Source organism: Clytia hemisphaerica, unplaced genomic scaffold (assembly GCF_902728285.1).
Source record: "Clytia hemisphaerica strain Z4C2 unplaced genomic scaffold, Clytia hemisphaerica genome assembly, whole genome shotgun sequence".
In the NCBI taxonomy this organism is placed as follows: Eukaryota; Metazoa; Cnidaria; class Hydrozoa; order Leptothecata; family Clytiidae; genus Clytia; species Clytia hemisphaerica.
In genome coordinates this window covers 2,037,911-2,056,718 of record NW_027104390.1, presented here as the reverse complement: position 1 = coordinate 2,056,718, position 18,808 = coordinate 2,037,911, and the positions used below count along the sequence as shown (strand labels likewise).

The 18,808-nt window shown below is 35.2% G+C and overlaps 1 protein-coding gene across 1 annotated transcript; it reads right to left on the bottom strand.

Moving 5' to 3' along the window:
* Positions 1-295: 295 nt before the first annotated feature.
* LOC136819695 (uncharacterized) lies at positions 296-18,591 on the bottom strand. The gene is made up of 18 exons (XM_067075936.1): positions 17,927-18,591; positions 17,211-17,325; positions 16,269-16,393; positions 15,888-15,937; positions 15,489-15,549; positions 14,899-15,034; positions 14,129-14,317; positions 12,174-12,208; positions 11,733-11,808; positions 10,827-10,900; positions 10,086-10,173; positions 9,130-9,194; positions 8,529-8,655; positions 7,611-7,744; positions 4,372-4,425; positions 3,925-4,041; positions 2,813-2,935; positions 296-624 (listed from the first exon to the last, which is right to left on the bottom strand). The coding sequence occupies exons 1-18, from the start codon at positions 18,536-18,538 to the stop codon at positions 382-384; spliced, it is 2,424 nt and encodes an 807-aa protein (XP_066932037.1). The 5' UTR covers positions 18,539-18,591; the 3' UTR covers positions 296-381.
* Between the last annotated feature and the right edge of the window lie 217 nt (positions 18,592-18,808).

Here is an 18,808-nt window from a genome sequence, read left to right as displayed (position 1 = left end):
CCGATTGAAGGCTTAACAAAAAACAGGAACTATTGACGGGAACAAACTTCCAACTCAAATACCACACAACAAATGAACCGCAGAATAAATTAGCCTAAATACTATACTACTTTAAGGCCGGTCTCCACTTTCGCGCGAAATGGGCGACAGCTTTTTTTCTTAACCTTTTTTGCCTGAAGAAAAGATTACGTCATAAAAAAGTTTCGCGCGAACAAAAAAAAAGTTGAAGTAAGTTCTACTTTTTTCATCCGTTACGTCAATTTCTACCAATGGAATTGCTTCATTTTTCAACCGATCAATGAGCTTACAAAAACGTCAAAAATTTTCGCTCGTGTCGCGCGAAAGTTAAGACCGGCCTTTATGTCAAGAAAGTCAAACAGGCTACATTAAGGTGTCCGAAATTTGTCTTATCAAACTTGGCCTGTGTCCGCCATTTCCTTTTCCATCTCCTCCATCATCTGTTTTATTTTCTCCATCATTTTCATCATCCGCATCTTCATTATTAAAATCCGAAGCATTTTTTTCTAATTGACGTAAAACGAGTTTCTTGTAAACACCGTTCAATTCTAATAATTCCTCGTGGGTTCCTTGTTCAGCGATGGTTCCCTTGTTGATGACGATGACCTGAAATTAGAAAAAATATTGAGGCGTCCGTTGAAGAGTACATCCCTCTAAAGAATCCTATCTTCGTGATAAACAAAGAGAAATGAATTCGTAGAGGTGGAAGAACGTGGACAAACTAACCGAATCGGGGTTGTGGACGGGGAAGTTTATCGTTCTTTATGAAATTTGTCGTTTTTTTAGTCTATTTTTTAGTAAATGTAGGATTCTTTAGATTAATCTCCTCAACTGTGCGAAAATCAGAAAATGGTTGACCCATCGTATTCGCTGCTTAAGAATACAGTCCACCATTTCACTTTAAGTCGTAAAGCCTCAAGGTACCATGAACTTCTTTTTTAAATGAACTTTAACTACTATCATAGCGGGCACCCCCCCTGGATTCTGGTAAGGGGGGTTGAGGATTTTCAGATTTTTCAAAAAAGATGGGGGTTTGGGTTGATAAGAGATTTTAGGTGGGTTGGGGTAAGCCTCCCAGGGTGTTTTCATGGGTAAGCCTATGTAGGTGGGCTCACATTTTTAGGTGCGAGTTGGAGGAGTGTTGCTCACTATGCTAACTCTAGTACGGTCTAATTGAGTAAAAATTGTGCACAAAGGCGTACAAGCATGAGACTTTGCACAATTGTAGTCTAGGGGTCAAAAATGGATTTAAATCTCAGACCCAAAAAATTGGCACCTGTTTGTGTATTTTACAGACCAGAACAGGTTCCCAGGCTAAAATGAATTTTTTTTTTCATTAAAACATTACAACCAATGAAGTATAATCCCGAAGGGCTAGAAGTCAATCTCCTTGGTAGGATTTGAAGCCAACAAATCCTACCAAAGTTGCGCGGCCTTGAGCGGCTCGCCTGGTTTTTACACAAATGACAGATTGAAACTAAAATTTACCGCTAAATTTCGAAAAAAATATCAATCGTAAACAAAGGAATTGCTAGATTCAATCTGTCGTCAAAAATGCGGCGCATTTTTTAAGGCTTCACTTTTTCTTGCCTGAGAAAGGTTAGAGATTGAACTCTAGCCCTTCGGGCTTTAAACACAAAGATTACAACCCATATCTGAAAATGAAACCAAAAAAAGTTATTGCGGAAGGTTGTTTGAAAAATGACGTAATTGCTGACGTCAGCAAAAATTCAAGAACCACCCGAAAATTTTATTTCTATCAAATTAAACAGAGGACCTTTCAATGTATAAATGGATGATAGCTTTGGTTGAGAGTTAGACTTACTTGACATTGAATATCGCGTTTTTACAACCCTTCGAAAGCCTTAGGCTAAATGGGTTGCATCGGGCATGCCCATGATAAGCACTTCTAAGGCAAAACTTCCCACCATAACCATACTCGAAAAACTGTTGTAAAATAAGTTTGCATCCGATCTAATTAATCGTATCTAGTGCCTGAGAGGTGCATTATTGGATTTCACAAAAATAAACGTCTTTGGGTGGTCCTTGAATTTTTGCTGACGTCAGCAATTTCGTTGTTTTTCAAACAACGTTCCACAATAACTTTTTTTAGCTTAATATTCAGATATGGGTTGTAATGTTTTAATGAAAAAAAATCATTTTAGCCTGGGAACCTGTTCTGGTCTGTAAAATACACAAACAGGTGCCAATTTTTTGCTTGTACGCCTTTGTGCACAATGTTAATGACTTTTGGCACATTTAGTCTGCACTATTCAACGTTCTATGGATAGAACCAATTTTTTGAAGAAAACTCTTTAAATCGAATTAGGGCGTCAATTAAACTTTTCGTGAAAGTGTGACCAGTTTTAAAGTAGCGACTAGTCCACAATGTCGTCTTCTGTTTTTCGTTAGATCTTCGAACGTTTCAATTTCAACTAGTCAGCACTCTAAAACTGGACACACACACAAGCCAAGTAGTTGAAAAGTAGTTGAAAATCATTGTGGTATACCGTCGTTTTGTATAAGTTTCCCATTTCCGCACTAAGATTCCTCTGCCACTTTACTAGCGGAAAAAGAACAGAACCTCGGGCAGTTGAAAAGTGAGCTTCGGAAAGCTAGGCAGTTTGGTGGGATTTTCCGCGTACCTTTAGAGACAAACCCTTTCCAATCTCATGCCGGTTATTCCGGAAGAAATAGCGGAAAGATTCCGGAAAAGTAACAAGAATCTTAGTGCGGAATTGGGAATCTGTTACTGGAACGACGGTTTATGGTAAAAATCTCTAAATTTTCTTACCCTGGACGCATCACGGACCGTGGACAAACGGTGAGCAATAACAAGTACGGTGCGTCCAACCATGGCTCGATCGATAGCTTCTTGGACCAAATGTTCACTCTCAGCATCCAAAGCACTTGTTGCCTGTAAGATGAAAGGACAAGATTGAAAACCATTTTCAAACTCGAACCTAGTCCCTTAGTTAGTTCGTTGTTTTACGGTTCACGATTGTATCAACGTCCATCAATAAAATCAAAAAGTAGGCTTTGGGTACTGGCGTTTTTAAGACCCTTAAAGAGACTTTTCTCACTCGATTTTTGTCCGAATTTTGGAAAATCACGACCCTTTGAGAGAGGAAATTTCGAACTTCGTGAATTTTGGATCCTTACAAAATTGCTTTTTAATGGTCTTTGTACCCCTTGTTTGAGAAACTTTTGAAGGTATGAAAAAGGGACCCTTATGGCTCGCACATACCCGGTACCCATTTTGCCTAAGTACCCCCCCCCCAGATCTGCACTTTATACTGTTTTCATAGATAGATTCTTCTGAATAGACTTCTGAATAGATCTGATCAAAAGTACATTTTCATTGCAATAATGATAAAATCACTAGATCAATATAGCTAATATAGCTCCTGAGTTTTTTTAAAGCCGCAATAGAAAAAACAAGATTTTTTCAATAGATAATATTTTTGCGATGTCCCCAACCTTTCTATATCAAGTAATCAACATTGATCCATTTTTAACTTCAAAACTCTCCTGAGATTTTTATTTGCTTTTCCGAGCGCTGATTGGTTGACCAGCCTCCTCCATTATACGTTTTCTTTTATAAAAACATATAAAATTGTTGAAGCCTTAGGATGTTCTTAACTTTTAAAGTTTTCAGCCTAAAAGTGTTCTTAAAATGTTCTGATTTTCTCCATTTTGTATAACATTTCTACCAATTTTCCTAAAAAATCGCATGTTTTCGAGTCTGCAAAGCCTTAAAATATCTTTTACTTGTTCTTAGGATTTTGGCTATCGAAGCCTTGTGTTCTTATATAGCTTGTTCTTAAAAAAACGTGTAAAATCATAATTTCAAGCATAATTTCAAGATGTGACCAATTATTTTACTGGTAAATGACCCCTCCTTACCTCATCCAAAAGCAGAATATCTGGATCCATAATAAGCGCGCGTGCGATAGCAATACGTTGTTTTTGACCACCACTTAATTTGATTCCCCTCTCACCAACGTTTGTGTCATATTTTTCCTGTGAAAAGAGAAAAAGGCATTGGTTAAACACTCTAAGGTTCCGAATAAACTTCTCCCCCGGATATCAATTCTCGATATCAATTCAATCTCAATTTTTTGGACCCCCCCTCCGTTTATATATCTTTGAAGATATTTTCAAAAAATCAATTTGTGTAGTCAATAGGATATAACAATAGGAGATACCTGCCTCATATAAAACTAAAAACTGTCAGGAAACTCTTAACTATTTCTTGAAATTAAATCTCAGATTTTTCTGATATTAATTAGGTCCAGATTAAATTCCGGACATTTTAGTCAAAATTGAAACTAATAAAAAAAAGATGTTAACCTCAAAATTGTCGATGAATTCGTGGGCGTTTGCACGTTTCGCAGCGTCTTCGATCTAGTAAAACGAAAGTGAAAGTGAGATTACTAAAGAACCCAGGGGCGTATCTAGGATTTTTAGGATACCCTGCAAAAAAGGTTCAGCTATATATAGTGATTCAGCTATATATAGTGTCTAAGGAGGGCCCACCATGGTTGGGCCCGACGGGCCAGAAAATTTTTGAATTTCGACCCTCTAGATTGGCTAAAACAGCCACCTTTTTATGCCCAATGTACCATGAACGAGAGGTAAAGGATTCAAATTCATTTCATTTAAACACAAAATGAAGCTGGTAAAACTAAGATAGTTTTTTGGGTTAAAGTGTTTCAAGAACCAAAAAAAGAGTGGCTTCTAAAATATGGAAAAAATTAAGGAAAGAGAAAGGCAATTTGGCAGTTTGGCAATTCATTATATCAATGACAAAAATTATAACTATCATGAATTTTTTAAAGAACTTTTTGAACTTTACACAAAAAAGTGAAAAATGATAGCAAAATAATACAATAGCACACAAAAGATTATAAATTATACAAAAATCTTTATCTGATCGTGATGATAGCAATAACAATAATAATAATATTTACCAAACTGTCTAAAAAATTTTAATAATTTTGATTCTTATTATGTCAAATCTATTTATCTTATTGCTGCCAAAAGGTGACTTAAATAATTTCAAGCAGATTAATAATAAAAGCCTTTTGCCATTTCAAATGAAAATTTAGAGAAAAAGAGCAAAACAATTTTATTCAGACTGCTCAAGAAAAGAGTATTTCATTAGAAAATTGATTAATGTGATGCATTAAAGTATCCAAAACTAGAATTTGTACTGAAGCTGAAATCTCAAGTTGGTTCATCTTGAAATTGTAGTCTAGCCCCATTCTGGTGTCTCGTTTGGAACTGTTTGCCAAATCAAGCAGGGAATCCTGTACCAGGGGTAAATAACCCCCAATCCGAATAGAAAACAAACCATGTCATCAGAAACTCATTTATTCATTATGTACATAATGCAGCATGTTTTATGTTTGGTATCAAAATCCAGTTGTTGTGTTATAAATGTTATACTATATATATAAAGGGAAAATTTTGAATCCAAAAACTTCCAAGAAACTAAATGTTAGGTACACATCATCATTTTGATTGAATTATTCCATTCTGTTGTTTCCTTTAAGTTAAATATGGTTTCACTCATCTTATTAGCAGACTTTGTCAGTGTTTACAAAAATTTCGTACCAACCACGTGAAGCTGCAAAATAATCCATTGATCTAGGGGCTACTGGACAGTATGATGGCAACTAACCTGAAAGTATATAATGAAGAGGGAATTAGGATCTTTGCAAGCTACACCTACATATTTAACAAACACAAAACAACAAAATTTAAGTCAAACGACAACTGGACAACCAATGAAATTAATCTTATATAATAACCGGCTGACTGTTGGTAACCGCCAACCGCAATGCTTCATGACTGAGCCAATATCTACTAAACTTCTTGGATGGGTTTTGGTTCTGAGAATAATACTTACAATTCAGGAAAAGTTCTGCACATGTGCAAGGCATCGAAGTGTATCCATCAAAGAATTGTTGCCCACAAGATGGAGAGAAATGGAACTGTACAGGCAATTTCCATTTGGAAGAGAACTAAAACAAAATAGAGAAATCATTTTTAAGATTGTCGTGCAGTTTTTATGACCAGTACTTGACTGGCAGGTGCTGGCCCGCAAACTAAACATAGTCAAATACAATCTGTTTGTGTACCTCAAAATAGTGTGCGAAAAACCCACACAGCTCTTTTTCTCTCCCCAGAAAAATTTTTTAACCGGCCAAAACATATTGAAAACATTAGGCAGGGTGTCAAGGTCAGAATCACAAAATTTTCAAGGTTATTTTCTTTCTCTTATTTCAAAATAAAACCACAATAGGTTGGTTGTCTCTTTGCCTCTTAAATTGCCACAAATTCATCTCCTGTCGTCAACCTTTTCTTAGCCAGAGTGATTGGCCAAACAAACAGTAACTACGTACCCCGATTGATCAAATATCTTACAAATATTTCATGATTAGCCACTCACTCACCACTCACTCACCACACACAACAAGTAGTTTTGTTGATTACCAAAAATTATGACAAGTCATAGGCCATAGGCAGATAAGTAGAGAAAGAGGGGGAAGGGAAGCAGTTTTTCCTGCACTTATCAGATTATAATTGATAACATGCAGGCATGAAAAATAATAGAAAAAAATACCACATACCTTACAGATTTGACTTTCCTTGTTGCAATGGATTTCAGAAGATAACCATAAGAAGAAAAACAAACATTGAGGCAGCCCTCAGGCTCAAATGACGAATTCGGAGAAGATTGGAAATGTGCAGGCTTCAAATTCTTCAGAATTTGCGACAAAATAGATAAAATCAGGACTGTCTATTCTGTTTTTTCTTCTCCAAGCATCTAAAGCCATTTGACGAGTCTTGACTTTTAACGTTTTGTCACTAACAGCCATCAAATCCCGGGCAAACCCTGCATTTTGACCTCATCCAGGTCTTTCTGCAAAATTTTGCAGGGTGCAGGGGCTGCAAAACGTTTTGTGCACAAAATCTAAAATGAAGACTGGAATTCACGCTTCCTGTAACGCGACTTGATAAACAGTTTTCTTATATTTACCGCGGACTTTAAGTCAGTAAAATAAATCTAATGACACTAACGAATGATCCGGAAAAACAACTCCGGGTAGGCTAAAAACAAGCTGCGACAAAAATGACTCCGGAGCATACCCTGCGAGTGCATGTTTTGCAGGGGTGTCGCACCGCCCCTGGAACCAGTCAAGCTAAAAAATCCATGAAAATAAATACAGAAAATTTCGCGGATTTTTGTCTTTGTCAACATTTTAACAAATTTCGTTTAGAATTTTATTTCGTGCATTAGCCAAAATTAATTTAACAAAGTAGCCCTGAAATTGCAAAAAAGAACAAAAAAACAATTACAGTGTACTTGATTTAACCTTTAGAATCTGGTTTGGAAAATACGCTTGGATTAAATTTCGTGAGTCAGCGACCTCACAGAAATTCACGAAAACAAGAAAAATAAATCTCTCGAGAATTGATCCGATCAAATAACATCAGCGTGACATTCGTGACATTTAATGGACGTTTCCTGACCCTCTTTGCAAAATCCCTGAGGCAAACTAACAAAGAAAGACAAAACCTACCTCTTCCTTGGTAGCATCTCTACCATAAGCAATGTTTTCGGCGATGGTTTTTGCAAACAAGACAGGTTCTTGACTGACAATACCGACGCGTTTCCGGAACCAATCAGTATCGATATCAAACATCGGATGTTCACCTAAAACAATCAAGAATGGAAAGTACAGTTGACTTTAAGGGACTAAAAATTTACTACCGTAACTTGGTCTAATGTTGACATATCTCTTCTGATTCCGACACCCAACTTTAGAGCTGAGATTAATAGGAAGGTCGTGATTTCGAACTTCCTGTTTTCCCCATCACTGAAAAGGGTGTCGGAATTAGTTGAGGAATGTCGACATTAGACCAACCTACGGTAGGATTTATAGAAAGATTCAAAGATACAAAGTTTTTTCACACGACTTTCTATTTGAATTATAAGGGTTCGAATTAGAAAGAGTTGACAGTACAGTAGACTCTCGCATAATCAAACTTATTATTAGAATTTCTATAATACGAACTTATTCCCAGTTCCCGTCAAGGAGAAACCATATCGATGCTTTGCACCCAATTTTTTATCGATTTTTTTGGCTTGAATCCATCAAAAACCAATCTAAAGTGGTCTAATTTCAAGCTTTTATAAAGACAAGAATTTTACTTTTTACTTAATTTTCAGGGTAAAAAAGCCTTAAGACACTTCAGTCTAGGTCAAAAAGCCTTAAGTTAAGCGTGGAAGCAATTTTGGACTTTAACACAAAAATATTTCAAATGTTAATGGATTTAAGAAAAAATAATCTAAAGTCGATTTTCTCAAAACAACAAAAATGGACTTAAAGCTTTTTTATTTTGATGTAACGAGATATATTCTAGTGACTGAAACAAAAAGTTGTAGAGGTTCGAGTTAAAGAGACTCCACTGTACTTCGAAGAAGAATACACTCTTACCAAGTTTGACAAGACCTTGTGCTGGATCGTAGAATCTTTCGAGAAGGTTGATGACTGTACTTTTGCCACCACCTGATGGTCCAACCAAAGCAATTGTTTCTCCTGGGTTCATCTCAAAACTGAAACCCTGAAAAGTATCGAAAATGAATTCATTGCGTGAAAACGTGGTTCGAGTACTCTACTGTACTATAAGACAAAAATTACTAATTCTTCGTAATGTACACCACTTAGTGGGCCCTGGTGAGCGAGCGGAGGGGCAAATATTTTGGTAAAAAATGTCGCCCACCGGTTTGGCGATGTAGAAAGGTTTTCACTTTTTACACCCTCAAAACACTCTAAAACGGATCCAGTTTTTAAGATTTGATTTGATCTGTTTATGGGCTACTTAGACTACATAATATAGTGACGAACAATATTTGACACTGTCGTTTTCGGACCGCAATGTACGAAGTAAATAACAGGTGCTCTAACATCAATATATTGCCTGACTTTTACTGATGATTGGTGCCTGAGCACCATGAAACAAAATGAGTTTGAAATATAGATATTGTGTCAACTCTTTATTACATATTGCCTGACAATATATTGTGTAGTAACATACCTTCAAAATTTGATTATCAGGTCTTGCAGGGTAGGTGAAATAAACATCTTCAAATGACATGGATACTATATAAAAAGGGGAAACAAAAGAAATTAGATAAAAATTACCAAGCTAACAATGAATATTCGGTAAGAATGAAAAAATTACTGTTAAGTATTTTCATATCTGTGTTGAAAATCACGTCGTTGTTTTATCATTTTAAATTTAGAAAATGGGCTAAAAATTGGTATTTTTTACGGGTGTCTGCGTATAAAAGATTATTTTACGAACATATACACGTTTTTTATAAGAACAAACTACTTTAGGCGTACAAACTTTCAGGAGCAGAAACTTTCGCGAGGACGAAAAATCGCGAGGACGAAAAATCGCGAAATTCACGACATTTACTTTCGCGAATTTAATGAAAAAATATTTTTCGCGAGTATAAACTTTCGCGAATCAAGACATAAAATTGAGAATTTTCACATGAAAAAATGGCTTAGAGGGACAAATACTTCTTGAATTGGCTTGAAACATTTTGTCCTTTGACTTATTACTCTTTTAGTAGGCTTAAAAGTGCCATGAAAGTTACATTTTATTCAAAGTTTAAAGTTTTACAGATTTTCTATTTTGTCAAGAACTTTTCGCGAGCATAAACTTTCGCGAATGGCCCTTACTAGAATTTTTAAAGACATTTACTTTCGCGAAAAGGGCCAAAACTGTTTCTGCTCGCGAAAGTTTGTACGCCTAAAGTATAAGAACTAAGGCTACGATGGACAAAATATAAAGAACAAGTTAAGAACGTCTCGACGCTCTACTGACACCCGATTTCTTGGGAGAATGGACAAAAATACTCACAAAATGGTGAAAATAAGAACATGTTAAGAAAATTTTTAGGCTTAGAATTCAAAAAGTTAAGAACATCCGAAGGCTTGAATTTAAATTTTGAATGTTCTTATAAAATAACGTGTATATACCTTTAGCATCGTTCATTTGAATAGTTCCAGGTACCAATTCTGGTGAACGATCAAGTAATTCGAAAATACGAATTGATGCACCTACAGCCTACAAAAAACGTGAAATAGTTTAGAAAGTTTTACAAGAGGTGAATATCAAAAATCTCAGTTTCAGAGTTTAGATTTATTTTCAAATCAAAGATCTATTTCATCTAGGCTGCAAGCAATCCCTACTGATATGTTTTGATGTAGGGGATGCTAATCGTGTATAAAATTCCTTTTTCTTAAATTCTTTCTTTTCTTAAAAGTTTAAGAAATCCAATAATTGTTGTAGCTATTCAAATTCTAATTGAAATTTGATGAAATCTAAAGATCTCTCACATAAAACTTATTCACCAAGCTAATCAAGTTTCTAAAACTCAAAAACACAAAGACGGGGGGAACTGTCGGACGGGAATTTTATACATGATACACATCCCCGATATCAAAACATAATCAGAGGGGACGTGTGTAGCCTATATTTCATCATGAAAAAAGGTGAACCCTAGATAATGAAAAAGTTATCATTTTTTATCACTTAATTATTTTTTTGGTATGTCACAAAAAAATAAAACAATCGATTTTTCAATTCCAGTCATACATGTCTGAATTGATTTTCTGCGAACAAAAAATTTGCGAGGAACCTGTTTTCCCAGTGGACATCCAACTTTAAGGACCAAATTCACTAAGTGTAGAATCAAATAAGCACGAAATGAAAAATACCTTCATAAAATCACCATAGAGTGAGGAAAGGAAGGCAAAAGCCATCGCAACATTCAACGCATATAAAATGAAAGCTGAAAAGGGAAGAAAGTCAAAAAGATTAATCAAATCCAATAATGTGTGTGGGTAACTTCGAATAAGATACAAACTTCAATCGTTGATGAAAATAGAAAAGTAATTTACTGTCCGTTCACCATCAGTTGGACAATAGCGAGTTTATGTATTTGCACTTTTAAGGACGGCGGATTGTCTGAAGTGATTTGAAATAACCCGCAGTTCTGACCCGCTAAATCAAGTACGGTAAAAGTGTTGATTTGCTGTCGTCCTCAGTTGATCAGGATCTAGACAAATTAGAACCTTGCCGTCTCCGTCGCAGAGAAAACACATACATACACTTGCTAATATCTTTTTACAAGCACTTAATTTTCATTGTTTTGATAGTGTAAAGAAAAGGTTCTCCCTTATAAAAGCTGCTAACGATTATCCAAATGAAAACGGAAACAACGCAATCTAATCAATTTCAACGAGAGTTAGACTACAATACAAAACTTATTATTTGTTGAATAGATAAGCTAGCCGTAAATAATGTTTCCTAAGCAAACAGATTTTTTGAGGGGGGGGGGCGTGGTTTAGGCTTGCTATGCTCGAAAAACTGACGTCGTAGGCAAATCTCCTTACCCTTTTTCTACGACGTCAGTTTTTCAAAGAATTGACGATTTTTCAAAGTTGAATTCAACGAACATCATTGATACCATCGGAAAAAGCATGAAATTCTGTGCATATAAGTTTCTTCTTATCTTATCTTATCTTCTTTCGAACCAATAATATGCGATTGCGTCCCACGATCCTAAGGGTTTGTCTGCTACTAGTAGCAATGCAAGAAGCTAGAGAAGAAATTGTACATACACGTTAAGTTTCCAACGTTCATGGATCCATCATGAACAAGTTTGCCACCGTACCATAATACCAACACAATTGCACCCTATAACAAATTGAAAGTGATGATTTTCAAAAATTTGGCAATTGTATTATAACTTATCCATACTTATCGGCCCTTTTTACGGAGACCCTTTTTACGGAGACCCCTTTTACGTCAGAGCTCATTTTTTCCGATTTTAGCCAGGGCCTAATTTAATTCCGATCCCTTGCGCTGGTCCTTATTGCACAAGAGGCGAAAAAAAATAACATCAATAAGTACCGCCGTAAAAAAGGCCGATAAGGTAGTCTAAATATAATATATTATATTTCTCGAAACACCAGATTTTCATCTTAGCGACAAACAATTGTAAGATTGCACGTAAAAAAATTAAATAGTTTTAGACTTGAAAAAAATAGCTTTCAACTTACTGTAGTTAAGACTGCAATGACTGCATTGAATATACCTGCAAAAGAAAAGACACCGATTATAGTTAATTATATCTCTTTTGAAACCCGACAATGAAAACGACCCTGTCGACAAACCGTACTGTCCGATGTTTTTTCCAAATACGCAAATCCTTGACACCAGACTTTTTTCTTTAGCGTTCTATCGCGCACCGGATGCACCAAACCGATTTACGACCTATCTGGTGTTTGGATTGTCCAGTGGTGAAAAGTTTTATTTTTCGTATTGATTCTCTCTAATTCGATTTTCAAGGGTAGAGAATCCTCTTCAGATTGGAGAAAGATTCGGATTGTAGAGAATTTTACACTATTTCCTATTTGAGGGGAACATAATGGTTTAGTTTGAACTAGACGGTTCCTGTCGTCACAAACGCCGGTTAAGTGTTTTTGAACGCACGCAATGCTCCTAGAGACAGCAATCATAGTGAAATGATAAAAACCTATATCTAGCCGTCACCCGGTGTCGTACCCGCCTAAACAGGTAAAGCTGAACGCATCAAAAAGCCTTTGAGATAGTAAATGGGCGAAAGACTTAGATTCATAAGCCGAAAAACGAAATATTACCACCTAAAATGGTTTAAAACTTATTATATATATTGCAAACTTGCAAAAAACGTCAATTATTTCCACGGAAAAGTAAGTTTTTAATTTTTTTTTGACAGATTGACACTGCAATGACTTCTTCTCCAAAAAACCTGAATCTTAAAATTTATTTTACCGTTTTAAGCGGACGTAAAATTAGGAATATGTTTCAATGAGCACGGCCATGATGATCGGGGATGTCGTCAAACGCTGGGCTATAGCGTGACATGAATTTTTCATAAATCCATTTAATAGTATAGAGAGGATATTACAGAAAGATTCGAATTACAGAAGTTCGAATTACTTTAGGCGTGCAAACTTTCGCGAGCAGAAAATTTCGCGAGGTCAAAAAATCGCGAAATTTGCAACATTTACTTTCGCGAATTTGACGAAATAATCTTTTTTGCGAGCATAAACTTTCACGAATCAAGGCATAAAAATAAAATGGAAAAATGGCTTGGACGGACAAATACTTCTTGAATTGGATTGAAACTTTGGTCTTTGGCTTATTTGGCTTTAACAGGCTAAGAAGTACCATAAATCTTACATTTTATTCAAAGTTTGAAATTTTACGGATTTTTCTATTTCGTCAAGCATTTTTCGCGAGCATAAATTTTCGTGAATAACACTTCCAAGAATTTTCAAAGACATTTACTTTCGCAAAAAGGACCGAATTTCGCAAAAATCACGAAAGTTTCTGCCCGCGAAAGTTTGAGCACCTAAAGTTAGTTGAGTCAGGGGGGGGGTCATGCAGTTATTATATAAACACTATGACAATTACTACCGTGGTGGTATATAAACCAAAATTTGGGAAAACAGTTACTCCACCAGTGGACTAACTGCAACATGGGTGGTGCCTAAGCCCAAAATTGTCGATCTTGGTAGGATATGGTGTACTAAGTGACCACATTTTTCCATTTTTCACTTAAAATTTTAGGTTTTTAAAAATTCTGGAAGCAAAAAAATTCAACCATTTTTTTCAAAAGTCAAAAAAAAATCACAAAATTTTTTCTTCAATCAAGGCATTAAACATATTTTAACAAACTTGGAAAATGATTGAGATATTTAACTCTTGAACGGTCGTTAATAAGACGTACGCAGTAAAATGGTATCAAAAATGAGGAATTCAGTGAAAAAATTGCCAAATTTGGCATTTTTGGGGGTGGTATACACCAATTTTGAGGGTAAAATCAGTTAGTACACTATGGAATAACTGCAAGGGTGGTGGTGTCTGTAGAAAATATCCAAAATTGCAGTTACTCCACATAGTGTCAAGGAGTAACTGCAAGACCCCCCCTGGTTGAGTTGTGAGTTGACTGTACAAATATACTACTTACCACTTGCAAGGGCTAATTTTGCACCAGCATTGAAACTGTTATCGATTGCCAGGTCGTATTCTGCTCTTGCTTTAGGTTCTTGTGAAAAAGATCTGACAGTTCTTACAGCACTGATGGTCTCTTCAGCACTGGATGCAGACTTGGCAAGTTCATCTTGGAAGGTCTTCTGGACATCACGCACATATGCACCTGTGGTTGATGGGAAGTAAAGTAGTAAGTTTACGACCGCAGTCGAGGACGACCCCGACACTCCCTTTTCTCTAGCTGTCTACCCAAAGGTAGGAGAGGGAGACACTCCGTTCCCTGGATTTCTCCACTTACTTACCCTTGATGATCCTTCTGAGCTGAGCACCAAGCAGAGAGGCATCAAGTACCATTTTGGGAATCTTTGGTATGACCCGGCTGGGGATCGAACCCACAACCTTGCGCACCATAGCTGGATGCTCTACCTTTATGTTACGGTCGCTACGGTTGATGGGAAGTACAAAATGTTTCAATGCACACCATTTTAGCATGCTAGACGACTTATTTAGAAGCCAAGCAAAAAATAATGGAAGGGACAAATTGTAGTTTAAAGAAACTGATATATAATCTTGTTAGGCTTATTGAATTATTATTTAACACCGGTAACACTTACATTACATGAATTACAAACAACTAAGTCTACTCGCCAGTTGACTTTTTAAGATATCAGATATCAAAAAGGAAATAACTTTGGTTTAAAAAATAGTGCCCTCTCTCATAAATAATGATTCCAAACAAAACCTTACCATATCGTTGTGCAAGTATACCAACTAGAGGAATAACAGCCAACAAAACACCGCCAAGTTTAGGACTGACATAAAACATGATACCAATGGAACCAAAGATTTGAAGAGTGTAACGCAACAACATTGAAATGTTAACCTGTTAAAACAAGTCAACACAGAAAAAAGTCACCTTCTAAACTTCTAAAACATTAGATGAATGATTCGAGCTCTCTTTAGTGGAGAATATGTGTATTTGGTAATTGTATCTTTTTGTCTGATCTAGAGATTTAAAACAACTCCATGACCAGTTCGTTTAAAGGAAAACTTATACTAAAAGAGGGCACAAGTATGAGAAAATGGGCAGAAAGTCGAACAGTTAAAAATTTCAGCTTAAGAAAGATTGAAAGAAGTCATTGCATTGACGTTAAAAGAGGGCAATGCATTAAATTTAGACAGCTAACTGCCCACTATAATATAATTCAAAATTTTAGAATAGGCAAGGCAAAAATTGGGTCGTGAGTAAGCTGGACCAACGTCTCTGGTAACCAAAATACTTCTTTATCAACTTATAATTAAATTCAAAGTAAGAATAAAATGAAACATTGACTCACTGAAAGTGCATTTTGAAGGACTTGACAGTCAGAAGATAAACGATTCATTAACTCTCCTGTCCTAAAAAAATCAAAAAATTGGGATCAGAAATGAAATCAAGATACATAGCTAGCCTTTGGCTGTTCTTACACTAAAAGATAATACCACCGAATAATATTTGCATCAAATTCATATTGTACCATATTCATAAAATTTGTGTTCATAACCCTTAGTTGAGAAAATACCATTTTTCTGGAATGCAAGTTGTGATAGAATCAGGGAAACAAAAAGCCTTTCTACTCCATAGAACTAAAAAAAATTGGGTATTATTCATATAGAATCAGACGAGAGCTACAGTTACTTTCTTTTTAGAGTTTTCCCAAGATATTTACCCATAGAAAAGATCGAAATTATAATACCTGCTAGTATCGAAGAATGCAACTTCTTGAGCAATAATTTGGGCAAACAACTGACAATAAAAGAAATGAAAAATTATTTAGAAATGATGAAATGTTAATAATGATTGCCCTGATGATGTTCATAGATTCCACACAAATAATAAAGTTAACAAAAGTCAAAGAAATCATCATATAGAAAGTCTAGAAAGTTCATAATTGAATTGTCCATATTATGCATATTGCAAAGTATACATTCTCTCTGAGCAATGAATGAATAAAGAAAGTTATTTGGGTTTTTAAGAAAAACATGAAAAGTTTATCCAAATTTACATGGATGAATTCAACTGGATTCTATAAATTCATAAAAATCACATTTTAAAAGACCCTAATATAAATACTGACCAGTTTTCTGATACGAGCAACTAAACTTTGTCCAGTTAAAGTGTAAAGCCAAGCTCTGAAGAATGCAGCAAAACCACCAACCGCATAGATCAAGAATAAAACGAGTGTTTGTTTATTCAAATCATCTAAAAATAGATAAAATAATATAATAAATATACAGCATAAAAAGTTTTTGTTTTTGAATAAGTTGACACCGTTGCTTACTCATCAATTTTAATTTACAAGCTTTTTCACATTGAATTGAAATGGATGACCAAGATTGGTCAGAAAGAGTGAAAGAAACACAACTTTTTTTTCATCCAGCATAAAATTGATCACAATAAAACAATAGGAGAGACCAGCCTGATATAAGGCATGTGTCTGGTATGAAATGGGAACACTTAACACCATTAAAGCTCAATTTTAAATTCAGATTACTTTAGGCGGACAAACTTTCGCGAGCATAAACTTTTGCGATTACAGACGTAAAAATGAGAAAGAGGGACAAATATTTCTTGGAATGGCTTGAAACTTTTGTCCTTTGACTTATTAGTCTTTTAGCAGGCTAAAAAGTGCCATAAATGTTACATTCTATTCAAAGTTTGAAGTTTTACAGATTTTCTATTTTGTCAAGGATTTTTCTTTAGCATAAACTTTTGCGAATGGCCCTTCCTAGAATTTTTAAATACAACTAATTTCACGAAAAGGGCCAAAATTCGCGAAAATCGTGAAAGTTTCTGCTCGCGAAAGTTTGTACACCTAAAGTAATTCTTTGAATTCTTTACAACTAGATTGTTGATTGATCATCACCCTGCATCACCCCTTGTTAAAAGTGATGTAGCAGTAAATACATGAATTATGATTAAAGATACTTTTAAACTCTGCCTTCCAGGTTAATGTAGCCTCTTTGGATCTAGATAAACTGTGTTGATTACATAAAAATCAAGAAAGTTGAAGTCTTACGCATAGTGCCAGTAGCTGCTGCTTGAATGACTTTACCAAACCACAGTGGGGCTAACATATTTGATACTGTTGATCCAATCAGTCCAAGTGTTCCCACAAATATTTTCAGAGATTCCTGTGAAAAAGAGGTTTATCGAAAATGCATTAAAAAAAATAACTTTGAAAAATTGAAAAAACGTCATAATTGATGACTTCATAAAATTTAAAAATTGAATATCTCAAAAAGTACTTATCAAGGGATTATTAAATTTTGTCTCAAATCAATCTCTAACTTTTGAAAAAAAAATAGTTGATGATGTCAGCAGAAATTACCAAAAATCTATTTTGGCTAAAAAATTGATGACGTCATCATTTCTCAAAAAAAATTTTTGTGAATTGCTCCCTCTTGATAATATGCATCTAAGGTGAAAATTTTGTCCTATTTTGATCATTTGTTTTTGAGATATTCAAATTTTGAGTTTTATGACATCATCAATGACCTCAATAAAGTACTTTTTTCCCTAATTTCTTAAAAAAGCCAAAAAATTAATTCTATTACCATATAGTTCTGAAATCTACATCCTAATAGGATTCTTTTAACGTATAAATGACCATGCCTAAGGCCCCCAATTTTCTGCGCCAAACTTATGTCTTTTTTAACTTACCATAAGTTACACGAGTTATGCAATTATTAACATATTAAAAGTTGGCAAAAAAGAATTCACAGTCATACTCACAGGTTTCAATAAGCTCATCAATCTTGCAACGTCGACTTTTTTCTTTGGCTCGTTTTTGTCTGCACATTCATCACTACCCATTTCAGCATCATCTCCAAACTGTGCATAATGACATGCCAGACGTTTCAAATGTTGAAAATATCCAAGTAAGGTAACCGAGAACAGTAACGAAAAGATAGCAAATGATATACACAATGCATAATCAGTGGTTTTAAAATCCTTCTCTTTACCATCCTCAAAACTGAGAATGACTTTAACACCTTTGTAAATTGCAAAAACGATGCTTCCCAAAATCAAAATAAATGATAGAAATTTTAGTATTTTTTGTGAGCCAGATCTTGATCCACCACCTTGTTGTGTATTCTGGATAGTTTTTGTTTCCAATCTTGCCAGAATTGGAATCAGAAGAATACAACGTCCTACAGATATACAAGCCAGATCAAAGACTGATTTATCAATAGAATAATGTTTAATGGTATGCATGATTTCTGTTTTGTCAGGTTTTCCAATCCATAAGAATATTGATAGTAACATATCAATAACCAAAGCAATGGCAAATAAGGAGAAGTATCTGATCAATGGATAGCGGTAAGTCACTTGTGGCTGATCCATTTTAATTTTATTTTGTATAATACTCTGAAAATAAAATTTTTTTAGACATCCTTCTTTAGAGATAGGAATTAGGCAGAATTAGGAAGGTTGGAATCCAATGAAAAAAGATTTATTTCTCTCTGATCGCTAAGCAAATAGTTCCAATCAGTGATTCCGACCTTCTCATTATTCCTCAATCTCTAAAGACAGGTGTCGAAATTGGAAGAAGGATGTCAACATTAGACCAACTTACGATACTGGCCGAGGGAAAGTCATGAATACTGGAGTAAT

Bases quoted from the DNA above. Each gene is read 5' to 3' on its own strand.
- LOC136819695 (XM_067075936.1), bottom strand. From the start codon at position 18,538: ATGGATCAGCCACAAGTGACTTACCGCTATCCATTGATCAGATACTTC. The intron at 9,195-10,085 runs GTATATACACGT...CTTTTTATATAG, and splicing joins TCAAATGAACGATGCTAAAG to TATCCATGTCATTTGAAGAT. The intron at 8,656-9,129 runs GTATGTTACTAC...GATACTTTTCAG, and splicing joins CTGATAATCAAATTTTGAAG to GGTTTCAGTTTTGAGATGAA.